The 21,411-nt window shown below is 28.6% G+C and overlaps 1 protein-coding gene across 1 annotated transcript; it reads right to left on the minus strand.

The window, feature by feature from the left end:
• Positions 1–5,726: 5,726 nt before the first annotated feature.
• On the minus strand, positions 5,727–9,077 carry LOC137836914 (transcription factor MYB16-like). The gene is made up of 3 exons (XM_068645708.1): positions 8,665–9,077; positions 8,394–8,523; positions 5,727–7,531 (listed from the first exon to the last, which is right to left on the minus strand). The coding sequence occupies exons 1-3, from the start codon at positions 8,795–8,797 to the stop codon at positions 6,568–6,570; spliced, it is 1,227 nt and encodes a 408-aa protein (XP_068501809.1). The 5' UTR covers positions 8,798–9,077; the 3' UTR covers positions 5,727–6,567.
• Between the last annotated feature and the right edge of the window lie 12,334 nt (positions 9,078–21,411).

The raw sequence follows: 21,411 nt of genomic DNA on the forward strand, positions 1-21,411 counted from the left end.
ACAAAAAATAATTATTAATTATAGTGACTAAATTAGAGACAATTTTAAAGACCAAAATTTTTTTGATTTCTAAATAAGTTTCTATTATTATTAAATAGTTTTCCAAATTGTTCTCTAATTAGCTACCAAAGTTTTAACTACCAATTATTTAGATTCTAAATTTGGTAGCTAATTAGACATCAATTTAAAAACCATTTAACAATAATAAAAACTAATTTAGATTTTTTTTTTTAATTTTTAAAATGATCTCTAATTTAGTAGCTATAGCAACTAATTATTATTTTTTCTCAAAAAATTATTTTTATTTTATAATTTTTTTTGTAGTGATATAATTTTCGTTAATATAATTAAATTAAGGTGATGTAAACTATGGTGACATAAGATGATGTGAATGAGAGACATTTGTGTATGTGATATTATGGATGAGTAATAAGAGACATGCCCTATCTATGATTTTTCTGGGAAATTAACTGTCATGTCCTTTTTATCATTTATAAGGATTCCCAAAGTTCGTACACATGATTTGAACTTGCTGTGAGTAATAAATTTGATATCAGTAATTGTTGCCAAAAAACACATTACTCAATACAAAAGAAGAGAGCATGCCAACCTTCACACAACAACTCCACTGTATTTCTCTCTTCTTCTTTTTTTTTTTACTTTCTTTTTTGTACAATTTATTATTCAATATGGTGTTGTATATATTCTTGATTAAGTTCTTGGATAACATTATTTATTTAGCATAAATTTGTATACAAGTTTGATGGTCCATGGTGAAAGGGTTCTTGTGATTTTAAAATGCAGATTTTGTCCATTGTTTGAAAATGCAGCATTTTGAGAAATTGTGGTAACTGCAGGTTTCATAAATTGACAATCCGCAGTAAAACATCCTTTCGTCAGTATTTGGATGAACTCAGTTCAGATTTGACAAATCAAAGCCTCATTTAAGAGAAGGGAACAGGCCACATGGGATGCTTTCCCTCCTCCACGGTTACACACACATATATATAAAACGTTTTTAAATTATATATTATTTATTTAAATTGATAAAAAATTCGTTTTCACACATTTAAGATTGAAAGTTTTTATGTTTTCAAATGGCTTTATATATATATATATATCATTAAAAAAAACATTAAATACCAATTATTTAGTATCTAAATTTGGTCTCTAAAACCTTGGTTGCTAATTAGATACGAATTTAGAAACTATTTAACAATAATAGAAACTAATATAGAAACCAATTTTTTTTTTAGTTTCTAAAATGATCTCTAATTTAGTTTCTATTATTGCAACTAATTATTTTGGTCTCTAAAAATTGGTTTCTATTTCATGATTTTCTTGTAGTGTATATATATATATATATATATATATATATATATATATATTTGTTTTACAAAACTTTTCTGTTAAATTCATTTCATCTTAATCTATTACGCCTTCTAAAATTTCAGTATTCTGGAAATTTTTCATGAACGACACATGAAGAATTTACTCAACATTTATTTTTTGAATGTTCTACTGCTTTGCGTATTTGGAGTTAGAATCGTCAAATTTTTTTTACTCTTCAATTCTCTAATAAGGATGATCTTTTTTTTTAAAGAAGAATGATGATAGTCCTTTAGTTAAATTACTTAAGCTTGATGTTATAACTTTTTCTTTTTCTATTTGAATGATATGGCGTATGAGGAATTATGCTGGATTTCAGGATAAGATAGATGTTTCTAGGGCTATTTCGGTAATTAAAGATTTAACTTGTCTTATGAGAAATTCGTCTAAAGTTTCAATGAAGAATGATATGTTGGATTTCATCGTAATTAATTTTTTTTGGTATTAATATTTGTACTAGTAAAATTCTTCGTCGTCTCCCTGTTAGATGTGAATTCCCTTCACCAGACTCGGTTAAAATTAATACTAATGGGACTGCTCGAGATATCTTGGTCTTGCTACTTGTGGAGGTATTTTCCGTGGGACTATGGGGAGTTTATTGGTGGGTTCTCTGTGTTTCTTGACGTTGAGAGCACAAATCGATAGGCAACATATCTCAAAAAGATAAATATCCAAGGTTATATGCCATTTTTAGTTGTAAGAATGCAAGTTTGCCGGAAGCCGAGAGTTAGCAAAACAATAGTTGGAGGTGGAGTTTGGAATGGAGAAGAATATCATTTCAGTGGGAGGTCGAACAAATAATGAATTTGCTGCATGAGCTAGATGATGTAATGTTGAATAAAGAAGAGGAAGACATATAGTTGTGAAAAGAAGAGGAGGCACATGTTTATATGGTAAAATCAGCATACAATAAGTTATTAAATCATGCTTTTGGGGAAGAAAGTATATATGAAATTTTTTGGAGGATTAAAGCACTTCCTTCTATGTGGATTCTAGCTTGGAAAGTGTTACAAAACAGAGTGGACACAAAAGTTAACCTGAGTAAAAGATTATTACTGTTGAAGTGTCTTTTGTGCGTCAAGTGTCTATTGACTCTTTTTTACAGAAAGTGTACCGAATCAAAAGTAATATAATTTGTCCCTAAGGACGAATATCAAACCCACAAGGAAGAATTATTTAAAATCCTAATAATAACATTCACTGAGTATAAGAATGTGTACAATAATTTGATTTGATTTGATATTGACAATAGTTTGCATGAAAATTAAATAAAAGCAAAGTAAATGAGTTAAAGATTTGAATTAAGAAAATTGGTTATGGGCTAATCCTTCTCACTCGTCTCAATTTTAAACATATAACATTCCATCTTAATTGACATTGATGCACATATAAAAATCATTCATATTAATTACTCATATATAAAATTATTAAGAAAGTATCCTAAATATCGATTCCTCGCATATTTATAAAAACTCCTTTTCATTACGAACAAATATTATAAAACAATTAACATTTCAAATCTATTCTTAGCCTTCAAATATGTTAAGCATTATCATTTAGGTCAGATACTCATAAATACTTTCTAGTCAAATCTAAGGATCAAAATCATGAATAGTTTCAAGCTTTAAGAATAAAATGATAATATCAATCATCAATCAAGATCTAGAGTTTGAACAAATTACTCATAATCCCAAAGAAAAGAATTAGCCACTCATGGTGGCTATTACAAGCATGAACAACAAGAAAAGAAGATTTAGAACGTTTATTCTTGACGATTGTCAGGGTCTCCTTCCTTTGGTTCCTCCCAATCATGTCTAGGGTTATGCCTCACGCCTTCTATTTAACTTAATTGGGCTTGGACTAAGTGACATATTTATTCATAATATATCCTTTTGCTTTATCTCTCCTTAAATTCCTAAAAATAATACAAAATTGGGAATAAATCGTTCTTATTCATCACACAATCAAAAAATATGTAAAACTGTTCAAATTCCTAAATTAGAGGATGAATTATAACTATTTTATCAATTAAAGTCCATAATATCTTTTAGTATGAAATGACATTTATCAGTAACAAAGAGGAGATTGTAAACCATTTGTTTTTAATTGCATTATAGCTAAGGTAGTTTAGAACTTGTGCTACAATTGGATATAAAAGGATATTGTTTTGCACTATAAACCAATACATCATCTCAATTAGGTCACAATATTGAGACTAAATACAACTTCAAATAAAGTGTGGGGATACATGTGGATAACCATTATTGAAGAAATCCGGAGACAAAGAAATAATAATATTTTCAGGAATGCTAGGTCTGATCCTTTGGAAAAAAAATTTCCTTGCTCAATTGAAAACTTGGTCATGGATTTCTGGTAAACAAAAATCAACAAACTTCTCTTACCCAGACTGGTGTTTTAATAATCTTTTTTGTTTGAAATCTATAGAAAAAAATAAAGACTATATAAAACACATGGAATAAAGACTATAAAACACATGGAATTAGTTTATCTATGTCTACGAAATAGTTTTTTTTGGTACATACTTATCTTCGGTCTTACCATGAGATGTTGGGAGGTTGGGTATTTTCCTTTTACAGGTGTAGGTAGATGGTTAATATGGTTTAGGGTGATTTATAAAGGATACTATATCCAACATTGTTGCATTTTTTGTTGTCAGGGAAAGCATAATAACATTGAACGGTGCTACAAATTACTCTTCAGGGGTTTTATCATCCATTATTTTGCAGCATTGAATATGAAACAATCGATGAAAGAACTACACAAAGGTTGTACTAAGAGGAATCAATTGCTTTTGGTGTTGAAAACAATATATACCTCTTGAAGTCATTTTGGACAAATACTAGTTCGAGATACATTCAATATTCGACGAGCACCAGGTGGTGTTGCTTCTGGAATGAATTTGAAGGCCTATTGGAATAGTCTAATGTGGGTTTGTAAGCCTAACTCTTGAGTATATGTGAAGTATTTTGTATGTAAAGTTTGGCTAGTTTGGAACCAGTGCTACACTTGGTTGGGGTTGGCGTCTCTAGACCATCATGATTCTGCTTCACACTTGTTACATTTTAAACTTTTGCAGTCGTTGGTGAAATCTGAAAACATATGAACAAACACATTTTTAAAGACGGAGTAATTGATCATTCTGAAATATTCACCTTAGTCCAACTAAAGGTATGGTCTAGTGTTACATCTAAATTTGTATCTGCTTGCTTTTCTTATTCTGATTGGTGCATTGATCCTATTTGTATGTTTTTTATTAAGTGACTTTGAACTACAAGACCTTTTGTTTGAGTATGATGGATTTGAGGTGTTAGTTTGTATTTATAGGGCTTTTCACTTGGTTGGGTTGCTTGCTTTTTTGTAGGGTTGTTGGCAAGTTATAAGGGAAAACGTAAGGATTTTGTGTTATGTTTTATTCGGTATAAGGGTTTGATCATCCTGAAGTGGTTGAGATTTTTTTTTCCTTGTCGATCAAACGAAAAATATGTGTAGTATTTTACCATGAATTATGAAAGTAAAATTTTGGCTGTCAAATAATGCTTTTCTGTATAAGAGTCGAGACATCCCTTAAATATCTCATTTATTAATTTTATTATTTGTTGAGAAAAAAAATAAAAACATTGTTAAGTAATATTTTCATTAAAAAGTTAAACAACATCTTCTATTACACTTAACTTATATAAATTAAATTATAACAAAATTACAAAAAAATATTACATTTATTTAAATTTAAGAATCATAAATATGATAGGTAAATCAACCACCAATTTTAAATGGTTCGGTTTAAAGTTAAAGTTAACCCAAATAAATACTCTTACTTTTTCCAATCGAGAATTCATTTGAAACCCTTATTTCATAAAATAGTATCTTAAACAATATATATATTTCGAGTTCAGGGAGAATTTTTTTTCAAAATATTTTTTTTTATTTGGTTCCACCTTTATAAAGTACATATACATGTAACAACCAAGCAAAATAAACTTATTCTAAATTTTTTAGGAACTAAATAAATTGATTGAGACGATACAAAAAGAGTGATATAACTGTAGAAGTGAATAAATATTTAGTTTGAAGATAAGGTGAATTGGAAATTAATATCCTTAAAAAAAATATAAACATTAAAAAGCACGAATGCGACATGAAACCAACAGCAATAAAGAGCATACTAAATGTTTCCTTTATTGATTTTTATTTTTTGTATAGAGTTTAAACACCGGAAAATTAATTACTTGGCGTAAAAGTCATTTAATTCGCAGACACTCTTGTCTCCAATCACTTTGACTACAGATCCAATTGCACATTCTCCATTCAAACAGATCAAAATCAAACCCAAATTCATATAAACATTTGATGCTGGAAACGACCAACCTCTGAACTGTTTTCAAAAACTACCTATCTCATCACAATTACAATAACACACTTCCAATGGAAGAAAAATATAAAATATAAAATAAAATAAAAAATAGTCTCTGTTAAAGCATCAACTAAAACCACTCTATGCAACTCCACATGTTTCTGTGATGAGCATCTTCATTTTATGGTGATAAAATCAACCATTTCTGACTTGGATTTGACTTTCACCACCTCCTTATATACACTATAAAAAAATCATTAAATAAAAATTAATTTTAAAGATAAAAAATAATTAATTTTTATATTGACTAAACTAAATACCATTTTTAGACTAAAATATTATTGGTTTTTAAATTAATTTATATTATTAATAAATAGTTTTTAAATGGGTATCTAGTTAGTCACCAAATTTTGATACCAATTTAAAACTATTTATCGATAATAGAAACTAACTTAGAAATCAATAATTTGTTTAGTCTCTAAAAATTCTCTCATTAGTCAATATAACAACTAATTATTCTGACCTCTAAAATCAATTTCTATTTAATGATTTTCTTGTAGTGGTATATTTAACTTCTTCATCAGATACCATTTCCAACACATACCCTTTCCAACACGCAAACTCTTGTGTTAGAATTTTCACTTAGACCTTGTCACATGAATATGTGTTCATCTCATTAAAAACCTTGGGCCTATAAAATTTTTGTAAATACTTGTAACGAAGTAAGAGATAAACACAATTTTCACCTTAACAAAATTAGGTAAAAACTCAAGCTTAGATGATCCGTTTTCCTCACCTAATTAACATTAGAACATAGGAGAATGAGAAGGAGATGAGTTCACTAAATTGAGGATGCTGTTCCAATAGTTGTTGTTATCTTCGTAAAAATCACTATGGCTGCCACTGCCACTGCCACCATCACCATTGTTGGACTCTCCTCCACCTTCTGAAGACAAACTTGGATCTTCTGAGTTTGTCTTGAGGAGAAGATTGGTGAATCCTTCTTCAACAATGTCATCATGTGAGGCATTAGTCCTCAGAGTCTCGTGCTCCCAAGTGCCCTCCATGGACATTGTGAACTCATGCAAACCAGAACTAAAAGTGGTGATGGAACTATCATAACCTTTCCACTCATGCTCACCCTCTTCTTTCACAAGAGAAGTAGTTGAACTTCCCACAAACTCAATCATAGGCATTGCGTTCTCATTGTTGTTGCTTTCTCCTCCAATTGCATTGTTCATAATTGGTGGTGCATTCTCAGAGAATGATAACGTGGAAGTAGGAGACTCAAGGTCCCCACTTGCCCCAACAGTGCTTGCAATGGCGCCACTCCCTTCACTGGATTTCAACCAACCTCCATTGTTCCAAGCCTTGAGAACATCAAGGGAGGATCGCGACGGCGGCGGCGGCGGAGGTGGTGCTTCTGGCTTGTTGTTGTTGTTGAGAACTGAAGCTGAAGTTGATGCACAAGATGATGATGCAAATGTAGAAGAGCTTCCAATCTGTTGCTGAAGTGAATGTGAACGTAGTTTTGATTCTCTCACTAGTCTTGCTTCAGCTTCAAGACGAGCACTCTCCCACTGAGCCATGTGGCTGAGGTTTGCAGCAGTTTTGGTTTGGCCATCACTGGAGAGAAGTGCATCATTTTTGGGCTTGTGTGTGACAGGGTCAATTCCCATTTTGGTTAACCTTTTCTTTAGATGTGTGTTCCAGTAGTTCTTGATCTCGTTGTCCGTTCTCTTTGGCAAGTGTGTTGCTATTGCCGACCACCTGAAAACAAATGAATAAACAAGGTATTTTAGGATATCTCAACCTTATACAAAATGTGTGTTTAAGACTCTTATCTTCTAAACTCCTTACAAACACCACCTGAGTACAACGACAGCACAAGCATAGTGCAGACACACCACAAAATGCCAATGTTAAATAAAGCCCTAATGTTCCAAAAGCTACTACTAAACCAGATTATTGTTGTGTTTGATTTTAGTTAACCATTTAATGCTAATACACATATATATATATAAAAAATGTGACTTGATTTTTGAGAGAGAATGAGAAGGGTATGTATGTATGTATGCATATGTGGTGCCATGTTGAGAGAATTAGATAATCACATACATGGCATTGAATTTTTGCTTTTGTTGCAGAAGATGTGTATAACATATATATATTATTTTGCAATTAAGATTCACCTCGAATAAACCTGTATGTCAGGGAAAAATTTAAGGAAATGGCACAGAGCACAGTTTCTGAATATTTTTGTTGGGGGAGGGTTGGAATAGTTGGGTGAAGAAATTGAGAGGTCACTGCATTTAAGACATTCTGCTGCACAGGAAGGGCACAGGAACAGAAAAGAAATTATAGCTCCACACCCAAAATGAATGAATGATTCATGAAGCTAGTGAGGAGAGAGTATGGGAATAAAATATCAAGTTGAGGTCAGTGTGAAAAACAGTGACATGATCCATTTAATTTACTTTCATTTACAAAAAGAAATGGAAGGAAAAACAATGCATCACATCTTCAAAAAAACTCCATAATGGGTCTTGAGTTTTGAACATTGTTGGTAAAGAAAACTGAATTTAAGCATCTAGAGGCAAAAAGAGTTGATTTGAAAAGTGCCAAAACAAACCTGTTTCCTAAGAGGGCATGGAGTTGAATGATGGTTTGCTCCTCTTGCAAACTGAACTTTCCTCTCTTAATATCAGGCCTAAGATAATTGGTCCATCTTAGTCTACAGCTCTTGCCACACCTCTGAAGTCCTAAACACAGACACACACAACAGCACAAGCAGTTTCACTTCAACATCAACTACATCGGAACATGTACTTTTTACATGTTACTATGTACACTACATAAGCAATATTACAACCAAAGCAACAACAAAAAACAGTGTGAGGTACCAGCTTTTGCTGGCAAGGCACGCCAGCTTCCATGACCATGTTCTTCAATATAAGCTAAGAGCTTCTGATCTTCTTCTGGAGTCCATGGTCCTTTCTTTAAACCTACCTTGTCGCAGCATGGTGATCGTCCCATTTGCAAGATGAAACTAGCACTAAAGACTGTAGTAGCTTTTGCTCTTACTTATATAGCACAATGAAGAGAAGAAACTATGGTGAGAGAGAGAAAGAGAGAGAGATTATAAATGAAGAGATGGGCAGGGAAGAAAGGTCAGCGGCATAAATGGCATAATAAACTAAACTAAATTAGCAGTGAGGTACATGTGTGTGGACTACTTTCTTACAAGACTACCCTTCTCTACCAACTCATCTATTTTTCTCTAATTCTGTTACTCATGTCAAATTTCTAATCAAATAATCATATCATTTTGGATTTAGACACCATATATTCACATTTAAGAATCATTTATTTAACAGCAACAAAATTGTTAGATCATTGCTGTGTGTGAAAGATTGTCATTGTAGCTAAATATCTAAACTCATTAATTTAGTGTATAATCTCATTTTCAATCTCTGTCAAATTTACTGAAAACTTGTTTTTGGACTGTAGACTATGACAAAATAAAGCATGCTTTTACTATTAGGATAATCTGTATATATGTATAATTTGAAACTGTTTGGCTGATTAAGAGATGAGGGTTTTATTTTTAATTTCAACTTTTTTTTATAAGAAAAAGATGATTATACAATCAAAACTAAGAGACTAAATTGAGTTAGACTTGTTAATTTTTTTATTGACAATAAATAAATTGGATTATTTAAGATGTTTCAATTTGTATAGAAAAGAACAGTTTTTTTAATTAACAAAAATCAATTCAACTTACAGATTTTCCTATAATAATTATTAATAGTTGCATATGATATTCCACTCCTTAACACAAGGAATAGGGGGAAAGTGGTCGGGTCTATCATATCAAAAGAGAAGGGTTGTGAAAAGAAAACTCGACTACCTATTTCATTTGACGTTCATCCCGATTCGATCGACTTTTTGATAACAAGAAGGCGAAGAATTAATCTACTTTGATGAAACTAAGGTGAAACTAAGTGGAGGTTCAAACCGACCAATGTTGAAGAATCAACGAATGAGTTGTGGTTAAGAGTGAAATGTCACTCGAACCCAGAGCTAGCTAGTTCTCCCAGAAATGCGTTGAAGCACACCAGTTGACTAGACATTTAAGGATAAAACACAATTTTTGTGTGGGCCGCAAAAACAGTACCAAATCGAGACAAACTCCGAATACTGGATATAACCTCAAAATAACAAGGATCAAGGTCTACACCGGTATTAAAGTACATTTATCCCTTATAGAAACAGAGTCATCTAACCAAATTAACCTTGTAATGACCATCTAGTTAAGAAATGAAAGTATTTATAAATCATCATATGTAAAAATTTTATATATACCATAACAAAATATTTTAAAATGCATTTATATCTAACCTTTGTTCATCAACTTCATACTCAAATTCTATAGGGAAGTATATTCCATTTCTTTTTCCTAGTTGGATTTGAGGGTATATATATATATATATATATATATATATATATATATATATATATATATTATGCAATAGATTGATAGAAAAGCTAGGGAGTGCACTGTCTTTTCGTATGAATTTACTTTGGGTAGAATTTTGAAGCCATCGACAGCAATGAGCTATGCCAAGTTATTATAGCCATAATTTCTAAGTGATACGTCATCTAGCTGTATTTATGGCATGGCTAAGGCCAGTTTTTAATTATTCATCTTATTATGCTTCCTTTTCACTTTTTATTTTTCTATATCATCAGAACGAAAGTACTTTTTTTACAATTATTCTACTTGTATATTATTCTCTTTACATCACTCATAATTATGAAATAGTCCACACTAACTAGTTTGTTATGGATTTGGTGAAAAGTTATAGTGTAAACTTTAAATTGGTAATTCAAATAAATGTTTTTTTAATTCATTTGGTTGTCTTAATTTGGTCTAGCTTCTAAAAGCTGAAAAATCTAGACTTTTATTGAGACGCGTGGTTCATTTTAAAAACTTAAATTCAATATAGTGTTTTTTTTTTCATAGCGCTTCAACAACAACAAAATATCCTTATCAAATTTATTGAAGGAAGTTAACTAGGTTATTTTTAATTAGGATTAAATATGTTTTTTCTTCTTATATTATGAAATTGATTTTTATTTTTTTTAACTTTTAGACCATTTAGATACTTGTATAGAAATGTTTGGAATGAGTATTTTTGTATGTAAAATGTTTGTTAGTTTTTTTTAAAGATTGTTAGTTTTTTTTCAAAATTCGTTATTGTTTTGATTGCAGACTCGTACTTTCAATGGGTTGATGAAGTAGAACCTCAAATTGAATCAATTTAACATATAAAATTACCTATTTCAATCATTTTCATACTATAATCATCTGGATGGTCTAAAATTTAGACAAAAAAGAAAATCAATTTCATATTATAGTATAAAGACGAAAAACATATTTAACCCTTCTAACTATTACTTTATCAAAATAATTCCCATCCTAAAGATGTTCAACTTATTAAGATGTTCAACTTATTAAGACAATCAAGTTATTGTTTTCTTTAGTTCTAGCATTTCTTATTGTGGTAAACAAGATAATTGAATTCGATGGATTAGGCTAACTAATATTTTTTACTAACATTTTTCTTTAATTTATATTTTTTAATTGAAAAAGGTCACAAGAATAAGAATATGAAAAACCAAATACATATATACATAAAATATAAACTTATCAGGTTAAAAACATTATCTAAGTTCAACACATAAAAAATTGAATTAGACTAATGAAATAACTAAAGTAAATGATTAACTCTTAAGCCATGCTAATTAATTTTTGTGCTTTTTCGTAAGTTTGACCAAACAGTTGAAACCATAGTCTTGTCAGAACTAAGTGATGTTTGAAGAATAGAGTCTTGATAGCCATCAAGAATTCCTGCTAAAAATTGGATATATCCATTGGAGGTCGGCTACAACCTACCATGAGAGTAGTTCCTTAATTCAGTTTCTCATTTCTGTTTAGCTTCTGTTTAATTATAACTGCTCACAATCCAAAAGTATCAAACTGCACTAATATCTATGAACTTATACATAAATGATCACAAATATTTTTAATGTATATTTTCCTATACATTTTTAAATACATTCTTATCTGTTCATTACTGAATTTATTCAGAAATACGAAATTATTTTACTCTCACTCCCTATTTCGTTATCTTTTTAAAGATATGACCAACTCGTACTGAATTGTAAGCAATATTTCGTTATCTGTTACGAAGTTGACTTTAAGTCTAACTCAACCTCATAAAATCGACTTAATGAGATGAGGTTTGCACCCACTTATATACTATGAAAATTTCTAATCTCTAATCAATGTGGGATCTCTAACAATATGGTTTTGAGTTATTAGAAATCATTTACCTTGATTTTGCTTTAATGTTACTTTTATTATGTATGGGTTAAAACACTTCAAATATTTCATAAATATGCATATAAAGATTATATCTAACTGATAAAAAAACCCTCTGTCACTTTACTCATACATGTCATGGATTGTTCATCAATTCAACTAATAATAGAGAATATGAACTGAAAAATGTATAAAGGTGTATTACTAAAACAATCATTAAAAAATTGGTAACTAATTTGATATTAATTTAAAAATTAGTTTATAATTTTTTTTAATAACAAAAACTACTTTAAATTTTAATAATTTGTTTAGTTTTTAAAAATAGTATTTCATTTTATTAATAGTAATAATTATTTGTTATTTAATGATTTGTTTGTATTGTATATTAATATTGTCTTATAAATACTCTTTTGATTTCAACATACCTATCCCTTGAAATAAAGTTTAGGTTTATTTTGAAATTTGAAATGTTTGGCAATTGAAAAAAAAAATAAGGAAACATTAATTATTTTTGCAATACTTAATATCTCATGTTTAAAAAATAAAATCTAACCATAATATGTTTGTTTTTGGTATATGATCTAAGTATTACAACTGCACCCCATCTCTTTAACTTAATATATAAGTCTGAAAAAGACTATTTTCCAATAATAGTGGAACTAATTAATTAATTCCTGAAGGTTTATTAAATTGAAATGAAGAGAGTAATTATAACAATCAAGAATAGTACTTTTTTTTATTTTTTTAATAATACTTTTTACAACAAATAAAAATAAATATATCTAACATGTGAATAATTTCAAAAGCATATCTATTCCAACAAAATTATTAAATAAAAATTAATTTTAAAAACAAAAAAAAAATGAATTATTATATTAATTAAATTAAATATTATTTTAAAAATTAAAAGAATTATTAATATCTAAATTCTTTTTTTATAAATATTAGTTATAAATATTTTAGTTACCCATTTTAAAATTTAAATAATGGATATAATTATTTATAAATAATAGAAACTAATTTAGATATCAATAATTTTTTTCTAAAATAGTATATAATATTATTTTTGGTTTATAAAATTGGTTTTTATTTAATGATTTTGATTGAAAGATGAGAAATGAACACTAAACAGTACTTTATTAAAGTGTAATTGAATTTAGTGAGAGATTAGTTTATTTTTTTGTTGAAAAAGTGTTTGAATTCTTAAACAGGAATTGATATTTAATGATCAACAGTAACTCAAACAAGATTTTAAAAAAAAAGTGTAAGGGGGTAAAAGAAAGAAAGAAGGAATCTAGGAATGTAAGTGATTAACTTGCTCGAAATCCATGGTTGAAAGCACAAGTCCAAAAGTGGCATTAAGGGGAAAAGAGAGAAGAAACGAAGTGGGTTTTGTTGAAGGTTGGAAGTTAGGAAATTAGCAAGAAGAGAAAAGTGAGGTGCCAGAAAAGGTTGGCACTTAATAATGGAGGTGAATGGATTGAAGGAAGAAGAAGCACATAGGGGTGTTTTGGTAATTATGGGGGAATTTATGAGGTGGGGGCTCTAGGGTTGCAAGGGGTATCTTGAATGATTTGGTGCATGAAAAGACAAAAGAAGGGTCCCGTGATGAAAAAAAGGGGCTAAAATAGAAAACATAAATGTGTGTGGTGTGGCATGGAAAAAAGTCTCAATGGATCTAAGAGAGTGGAAGAAGCATATGAAGGACAATGGGGACACCCTCCTTAAATTTTATTGTTGCCAGCTCTAAGCATTGTAATGGTCCAACATAGCCTTAATGATCCCATTTAATGTGTAACTATTACACTTGTCAAACTGATTCAAGTTCCACATGGCTCATATCTGACAAAACACATACATTCAAAAATCTACCACCCAATCCTTCTCTTCTACAAATATCACTTCTAATCTCTTTCCCTTTGCACACACCTTCCCAACAACTTCCAAATCCAACACCAAACACATATTCTAAATCTATGGTTTCAGAGTGTGTGAATGTTGTTGAATCTAGGTTGTTGTTCTGATTTTGTTTTCACTTAGTCAGGGAAGTGTGTATGTTGTTGAATTTGTGTTGTTGTTCTGGTTTTGTTTTCACTGATTGGACTCGTTAGCCTTTTGGAACTCGTATACTGTGTTGGTTGAGCATCACAAAGTTAGAATCTATGTTGTTGGAGTTATATCTATTTGGATGAGAACTAGTTAGTTGTTTTTCGTGTATTTACATAAGGTCTACATAGTTTGTGAATAGTCCAAGTATCGTAGAACGAGATTTTCAATTATCACAGTAGACTGTAACAATACAATTATTTGATTCAATTTACTTATTTTTATAATGAAGGCTTTGAGAGAGGTTAATTTTCTTTCTTTTACAGTCTTTTCTTCACTTTTCTTGCTTGTTCATGATTGATTCACACAAGCTGAATTTAGATCAAAATCAATTTTCACACATAAATCTAAGTCACACCACACTAATGACACATTCAAATTCACATTTGGTTTCCACCTAACAAACTTAAAGAAAAAAATAATAATCCCATATAAAAAAAAAATCATCACTCATAAAATACGATCCTATATATACACACATGAATTGCAATATATGAACAAAAATGAGAGAAATATACAAAATAAAAAGGGTCTATGAGTGTTGCTGAAATCAATATCAGAAGAAAAATATATGTTTAATAAATCATTGTGGGTATACATGAATTAAAGTTTTTGGGTTGTAATCAAACTATGGCTAGGTCCTTTTTAATGAAAATAAAACCTAAATAGAAGCATAGTCTTAAATCTCAAAGTCCGTACTTGACTAGAAAAAGAAATTAGGAATCAACTAACACTATTGGTAGTACAAATGGAAAAACAAGCTATCCATTTCAACCATTTATGAACATGATGGCAATGCAAAAGGAAAAATTAAGTTTTAACAACACAGTGTATGATCGTCAAATTAGGCAAGAAAAAAATAGCTTATGTGGGTCATGAATTCATTGAACAATGACCTAAAAATAATCAAGTTCTTAATATTTTTCTTTTGCAAGGTTTTTAGTGTAAGCATGCACATTATTATTATTATTATTGAATGTCTTTTTCTGAAGAAGTTTCCTCCAACAGCGTCATAATCGTCATGTGGTGACATCGGCTTTTGAGGGTTTTAAAACCTTAACCACAAGTAGGTTTGAGTTGGTGCTAATTTCACCATCATGAACATGATTATCTACTTATTATGTGTTTCTAGATTCACAACACATGTGTTGACACAAACACATGTACTCAAGATAAGGAAGGTGATGATGATGATCTCATCTCACATATTCTTGAAAAAAATTTGGTACTAGCTAGGGCTCAATCATGCATCTCATAGCTCTCCCTCAAATAAGTCCATCCTAATGAGGGAGCAACTTTTTCAATGCCACCTACAAAATTGTGTTCTAGTGATACCTTGATTTCAACATAACTTTAATTTAGTTAAATTGTTTTAGCTTGAATGGGAAAGAGAATCAATTAAACTCATCTGAGTAGTAGTACATTTTGTTTAGTCTTTATGTTAATGTAAAGTAGCCATGACTTAAGAACCCTTTTGGATTAAACATTTGTTTTCCTACCCAAGTGAGGCAAGATCCTATGGAGGTGAAAGTTTAGGTAAATTTTCCAAGTACCTTGGAGAACCTCTCCTTGCTTAGGTCAAATCCAATATTAGAAGTCATCTTGGAAAACTACAACATATAGACATCAATTTCATCCATAGCTACAAAAGTAGGTAGCTACTATAACCCACTCCCATTCTACTTATTGAGGATAACTAATACATGTACAAGGTGTAAGGTCTAGTTAATTTTATTTTATGCCATGGCTTCAAACCACATACACCATTCAACTACTACATATGTAAGTTATAAATGAAAACAAACTTACCCAAAGAGAAAATATAAAAAAAATAACAAACTAAATGAATAATCCCTCACCTGAAAAATGAAAAATTAAAAAAAAAAAAAAATGGACCCAAAACTTAGACACACAACGTTAGAGGTACATTAGAATAGCTTCATCTTTGATTTTGTACCTTTTCGATCACCCTAAAATTAGATCACACACCACCCAATTGGAACCACATCATGTCAACCTTAGTAAAATTGTCACTCACAAAAAAAAACTTAATAAAATACAAAAAATTAATCTCATATTTGTTTAATTAATTAATTTATTTTAGTTTTGCAAGTGTATATGCAAGTAACTGTTACATCAATTAGTATGTTAACCAATGTAATACACAAGATAAATGTTTACTGCATGTATCTAAACTTTATAATAAAAAAAAATTATAATATAAAAATTGTATTATGGTTAATATTTGTAAGAGAAGAATATTTTTTTAATACATAACTTATATTTTAGATTTATTATTAAACAAATGTATTTTAATATATTTTATTATTATTAATATTTAAGAATTATTGAAATTTAATTTAAAATAAAAGTGAAAATGATATATTAAAAAGATAAAATATCTAACAATAATCTTTTTGTAAAAACCTAAAAAAAAAATCGTTAAAAGATTAACATCTAAAAGAACTTTCACTCACTATAACTATTCTAATTTATGCAGCCTTGCTTCTTTGATAAATGATAAGAGAGACAGTTTTGAGATTTTGAATTTATTGCTAAATGGGTTTGTGACTTTATTTAAAATGGCCCAATGTAAACTGAGTTGAAGTTTTTGTAAATTCTTCGTGCACCATATCAATTTCAACTAACATCCTATCATTTCTTTAAATTTTATAAATTGCCCTCTATTTTGGATTTAAAAATCCAAAATTCAAAAAATATAATTTAAAAATCAAAATTTCGTTCCAGAAAAATAAACTTAAAATAAAATATATATATATATATATATATATATATATTCTGAAAAAAAACAGAACACAAAATCTAAAAATGCTTTCCGAAAAAGAATTTTCGGAATTCATAAATATGTTCCAAAAATTCAAATTCAAAAATGAATTCCAGAAAAAAAATTAAAAATATTTTCTATCTACACCCTCCCTTTTTTTTATAAAAACTTTTATGTTAGACATTATTATGTAACTTAATATCTCAACTAGGTTAACACCTCAAATAACAATAATTATCAGCTAAAAAAATATTATTAAAATAATATAATATTATTATTTTGCTTGTCATTAGGATTTGAACCCAATACCAATTAGTTACACCCTCCTTTCATTTAAGGATATTTTCTTCATTTTAATGGAAAATTGAGTGCAAATTGGAATTGATAGAATGTAGGGAGAAATTCACTGCAATTTTGGGTGGACTGTTTCTTCCTGCACCTCCATACCTTCTTCTTTCACCTTCATAAATTTTCAAATTTTCGAAAATGCCCCTCTATAGTATTCTGGATTACGTAATCCAAAAGTCATTTTTTAAATTTGTAATTACCTTCTGGATTATATAATCCGATAGTCTTTTTTCAGATACATGATTACTTTCTGGATTACAAAATCCGGAAGTCTTATTTAGCTTCCGGATTATGTAATCCAGAAGTCTCTTTTTCAAATGAGTTTCCGAATTACATAATCCGAAAACTATTCTATGGGGGTGATACAAGAAGGAGAAAAATGTATTTTCATGTTGTGTATGGAGGTGCCCGAAGAAGATAAGGAGGTGCAGGAAGAAACAGTCTTTTTGGTGCTCTTTCAAAATACAAGAAGGCCTACAAATAGTTGTACAAGCCCATGATATGAAAATTTCATATTGGCCCAACATATGGACCCAAACAGGGAGGACAACTCCATGGTAATATTTATGTTTATCTTATTAAGATAAATATTTTTCAATTGAAAAAACCTAAATTATCCTGTTTATGTTAAAATAGATTAGATTGGGCCGTTAATGCAACTCATCTTAACCTAATTTGACATTTAATTCCAAAATATTTGGTGGCACTTACACATGATTGGTAGGTTAAATAAGTTGAATGACCTAAAATTAAAATAATCATACCTTTTTCAGAAAAGAAAGAGACTTTCTTATAACTATGACATTCTTATATATGCCCTTAACTGAATCATAACCTAATATTATATATATATAAACCCTAAACCCAAAAGATTCAATAGACCAAAGATAATCATAATATCATTGAGATTTTTTATGGACCCACTAGTATAAATTTAACTATTTTTCTATTGTTTTAATATTATTAAATCTAACTTCATTATTTCTTTTAATAAAATTAAATATTAGAAATAAATTAATATTTATAAATATTATTTAAATTTATTATAATGTTGATGGAGAATATTTCGATTGACCAAATATGGATATAGATATGAATAAGAATATTAATATATTGACACCCAAAATCACTAATTTAATTGAAAAAATATTGTCACACTTTCACTTCAATGAGAAACCATTGCCATGTGTTTTTACTATTAAAAGCTTATCTTCAATGATTGTCAAGTGACACTCAGTTATCAAGATATAATTTTTCTATAAATAATATTTATTTTTAAAAATAGCAAAATGAGAACATATACATACTCGTCCTATTTGTGTCTTATATTTTTTTAAAAAAATTATTAAAATATTAATATTTTTTTTAATTTATACTGTTATGTATTTAGAATTGAAGACAAAAGAAATTTTTATATCAATTTTTTTTATAATATTGTGTTTTCTTTATTTTATTTTTATAAAATAAATTATTTAAACGATATAAATATAGATATGGATATACCTATTATTAAATTATATTATTAAATTATGATAAAGATAAGACACAAAATTTATACCTATTAGATATTAAGAACATACATAAATATAATTTTTTAGTTAAAAAATAAGGATAGATATATTTAAACTTGTGTCTACCCATGCTATATAAGAATTTTTTTTGGGCAAAAGAAAATGATTCATAAGATGTTGTGATAGAGAGGAATATATTCTCAAATTTTGTCTTTTCTCATGCATGGTGTCATATTAATTTAATAACAGTTATAATAAGATACAACACTGTGACTTACAATGCACGAAATTCATATACAAGACAAATAATGCTCTCTTTTTCATGCATAAATTCTGAAATCAAAATGTTTTGCCACTTAAAACTTCTTCAATACAACAGAATCACATATTATTGTAAATAGAATTAGTTTTTAGTTTAATATAAATTAAAAAAAGTTGTCACAATAAAAGATATCAAAACAACACTTAGAACTTGATTTTGTGAAATTAAATTAAACAAAAAAAATATTTATTAAGACGGTATCATGGTTACAATTATCTAACTTAATCAATTTCATTAAAGATGTTAGTAAGACTAATAAACAAAATTATCTATAATGTAATCTAATAACTTGATTTACACAATTAGTTTTTAATTTATTTATTAAGGAATAAATAAATAACGCGTTTTAGAATGTTTATGTATAATTTGTTTATTTTACGTTGTAGAATGTTTTAGGAGTTAAAAAAATACAATAGTCAATGCAATTCCAAATGAAAATTACAACTATAAAGACATCAAAATAACTTCTTCATAATATATAATTTTTTAATATTTTCAAAACCAATTAATCTCACAAATCGAGTCATCAGATTCCTTAATACTATTATAACTTTTTTTTTCATAAGTTATTTTCTAAGTTCTATGTAAGTTAAAACACCAATATGTGATATATTTTACATCAATTTCTAACCGATATAATAACACTAACTGACAACATCTTCATTGTAAAACAAATTAAAAAAAAAAAATTTGAAGGAAATATTTTATTGGTTATGATCCCAAATTTTTGTGTAAAAAAATTATAACATATCACATTGTAATTATCTAAAATGTTCCAATTCTTTTTATTACGATTTGTTGATTGTGTGTATTTCTCAACCCGTAATTATTGTAAATATACTTCACACAACATACCAGATTGTTAATAGAAGATGTTTCAACGTTGATTCAAACTAATGAATACAAAAACTTATCCAATTAAAATAGACGAATATTTCAATGTAAAAGTATTAAAACATAATTAAACTAACCATATATGTTAATAAAAACCAAAGTAGTAATATGAAATGACAATATCTAAGTACCACACATAGTTCTAATCCCTAACTAATACTAATTTAATCTCTTTAATTATGTATATGTCTAATGACTTATCATAAATATTAATTTTCACAATAGCATATAAGTAACCTCTTATCATTTTAAAAATTTTGTGAGGAAGACAACACATTTGGATTATGCATTGATCTGTTTTGTTGTTCAAGAGTTGTTATTTTATATTTTTCCATTGCTTTTTCGTCCACAATGAATAATGTTCTAGTGAACCTTCCACTCATTTAAGTGCACATTTTCACTCATTTGCCAAATTGCAATATAATATTTCCTCGTTGATAAATGCAATAGAATAATATATATGTGTAAATCAAATTCCAGCAAAGCAATCAATGCAATAAGAAACATTATAATGATGGTTGGTAGAAAGTAAATATAGGATTAAAATAAAAATGGATTATGTTGTAAACAAAATTTTACAATTTAAAGTAAAAAAAGGCAAGCAAAATGAAGCAGCAGAGACACAATCCAATAAAGTCAATACACAGAGTAATGTTTAATAAATTCTTTGAATAAATAAAATAATCAATTTATTAAAATAATCAATTTTATCAATATAATAATTTAATATAATAATTTATTTATTACTTTTGTCTTTTAGTTTCTAACTTATAAATTCATTGATGTTTTTTTATCTTTAATACTATTGAAAAAAAAAACAAATTAAAAAAATATTAATATTTAATATTTAAAACCCAAAGTTTTATTTAAAAGTGAAGTCATCACCATATGAATAGAAGAATTATTTTTTTTAACCCAATAGCTGCCGAATTCAGCAGCACTTTAGTGTCTGCTATGCACACAATAAAAAATTATGTGTAGACATATCCAAAACTAAGCCCACACTTTATTTTAATTTCATTTTCCTCCTATCTAAGGCTAAGCCCTCACTTTATTTCTATTTTATTGTCCCCCTATCTGAGGCTAAGCTCACACTAGAGTGAATAAATAATATAAATTATAATTTTGTGAGGGCAACTTGTAGGCTAGGTCGACGCAAAATACACCTATTGTGACGCCTATGTGACTGTCTAGTCAACGGTAATTGTGTCCCACAAACCCGCCAATTTTTTGCGTCGAGGGTATTAGCTTCCAAAGTTTGGTAAAAGCAAAGTCCACGCTAATTACACTTAAGGC

The sequence above is a fragment of the Phaseolus vulgaris genome, chromosome 4 (assembly GCF_000499845.2).
Source record: "Phaseolus vulgaris cultivar G19833 chromosome 4, P. vulgaris v2.0, whole genome shotgun sequence".
In the NCBI taxonomy this organism is placed as follows: domain Eukaryota; kingdom Viridiplantae; phylum Streptophyta; class Magnoliopsida; order Fabales; family Fabaceae; genus Phaseolus; species Phaseolus vulgaris.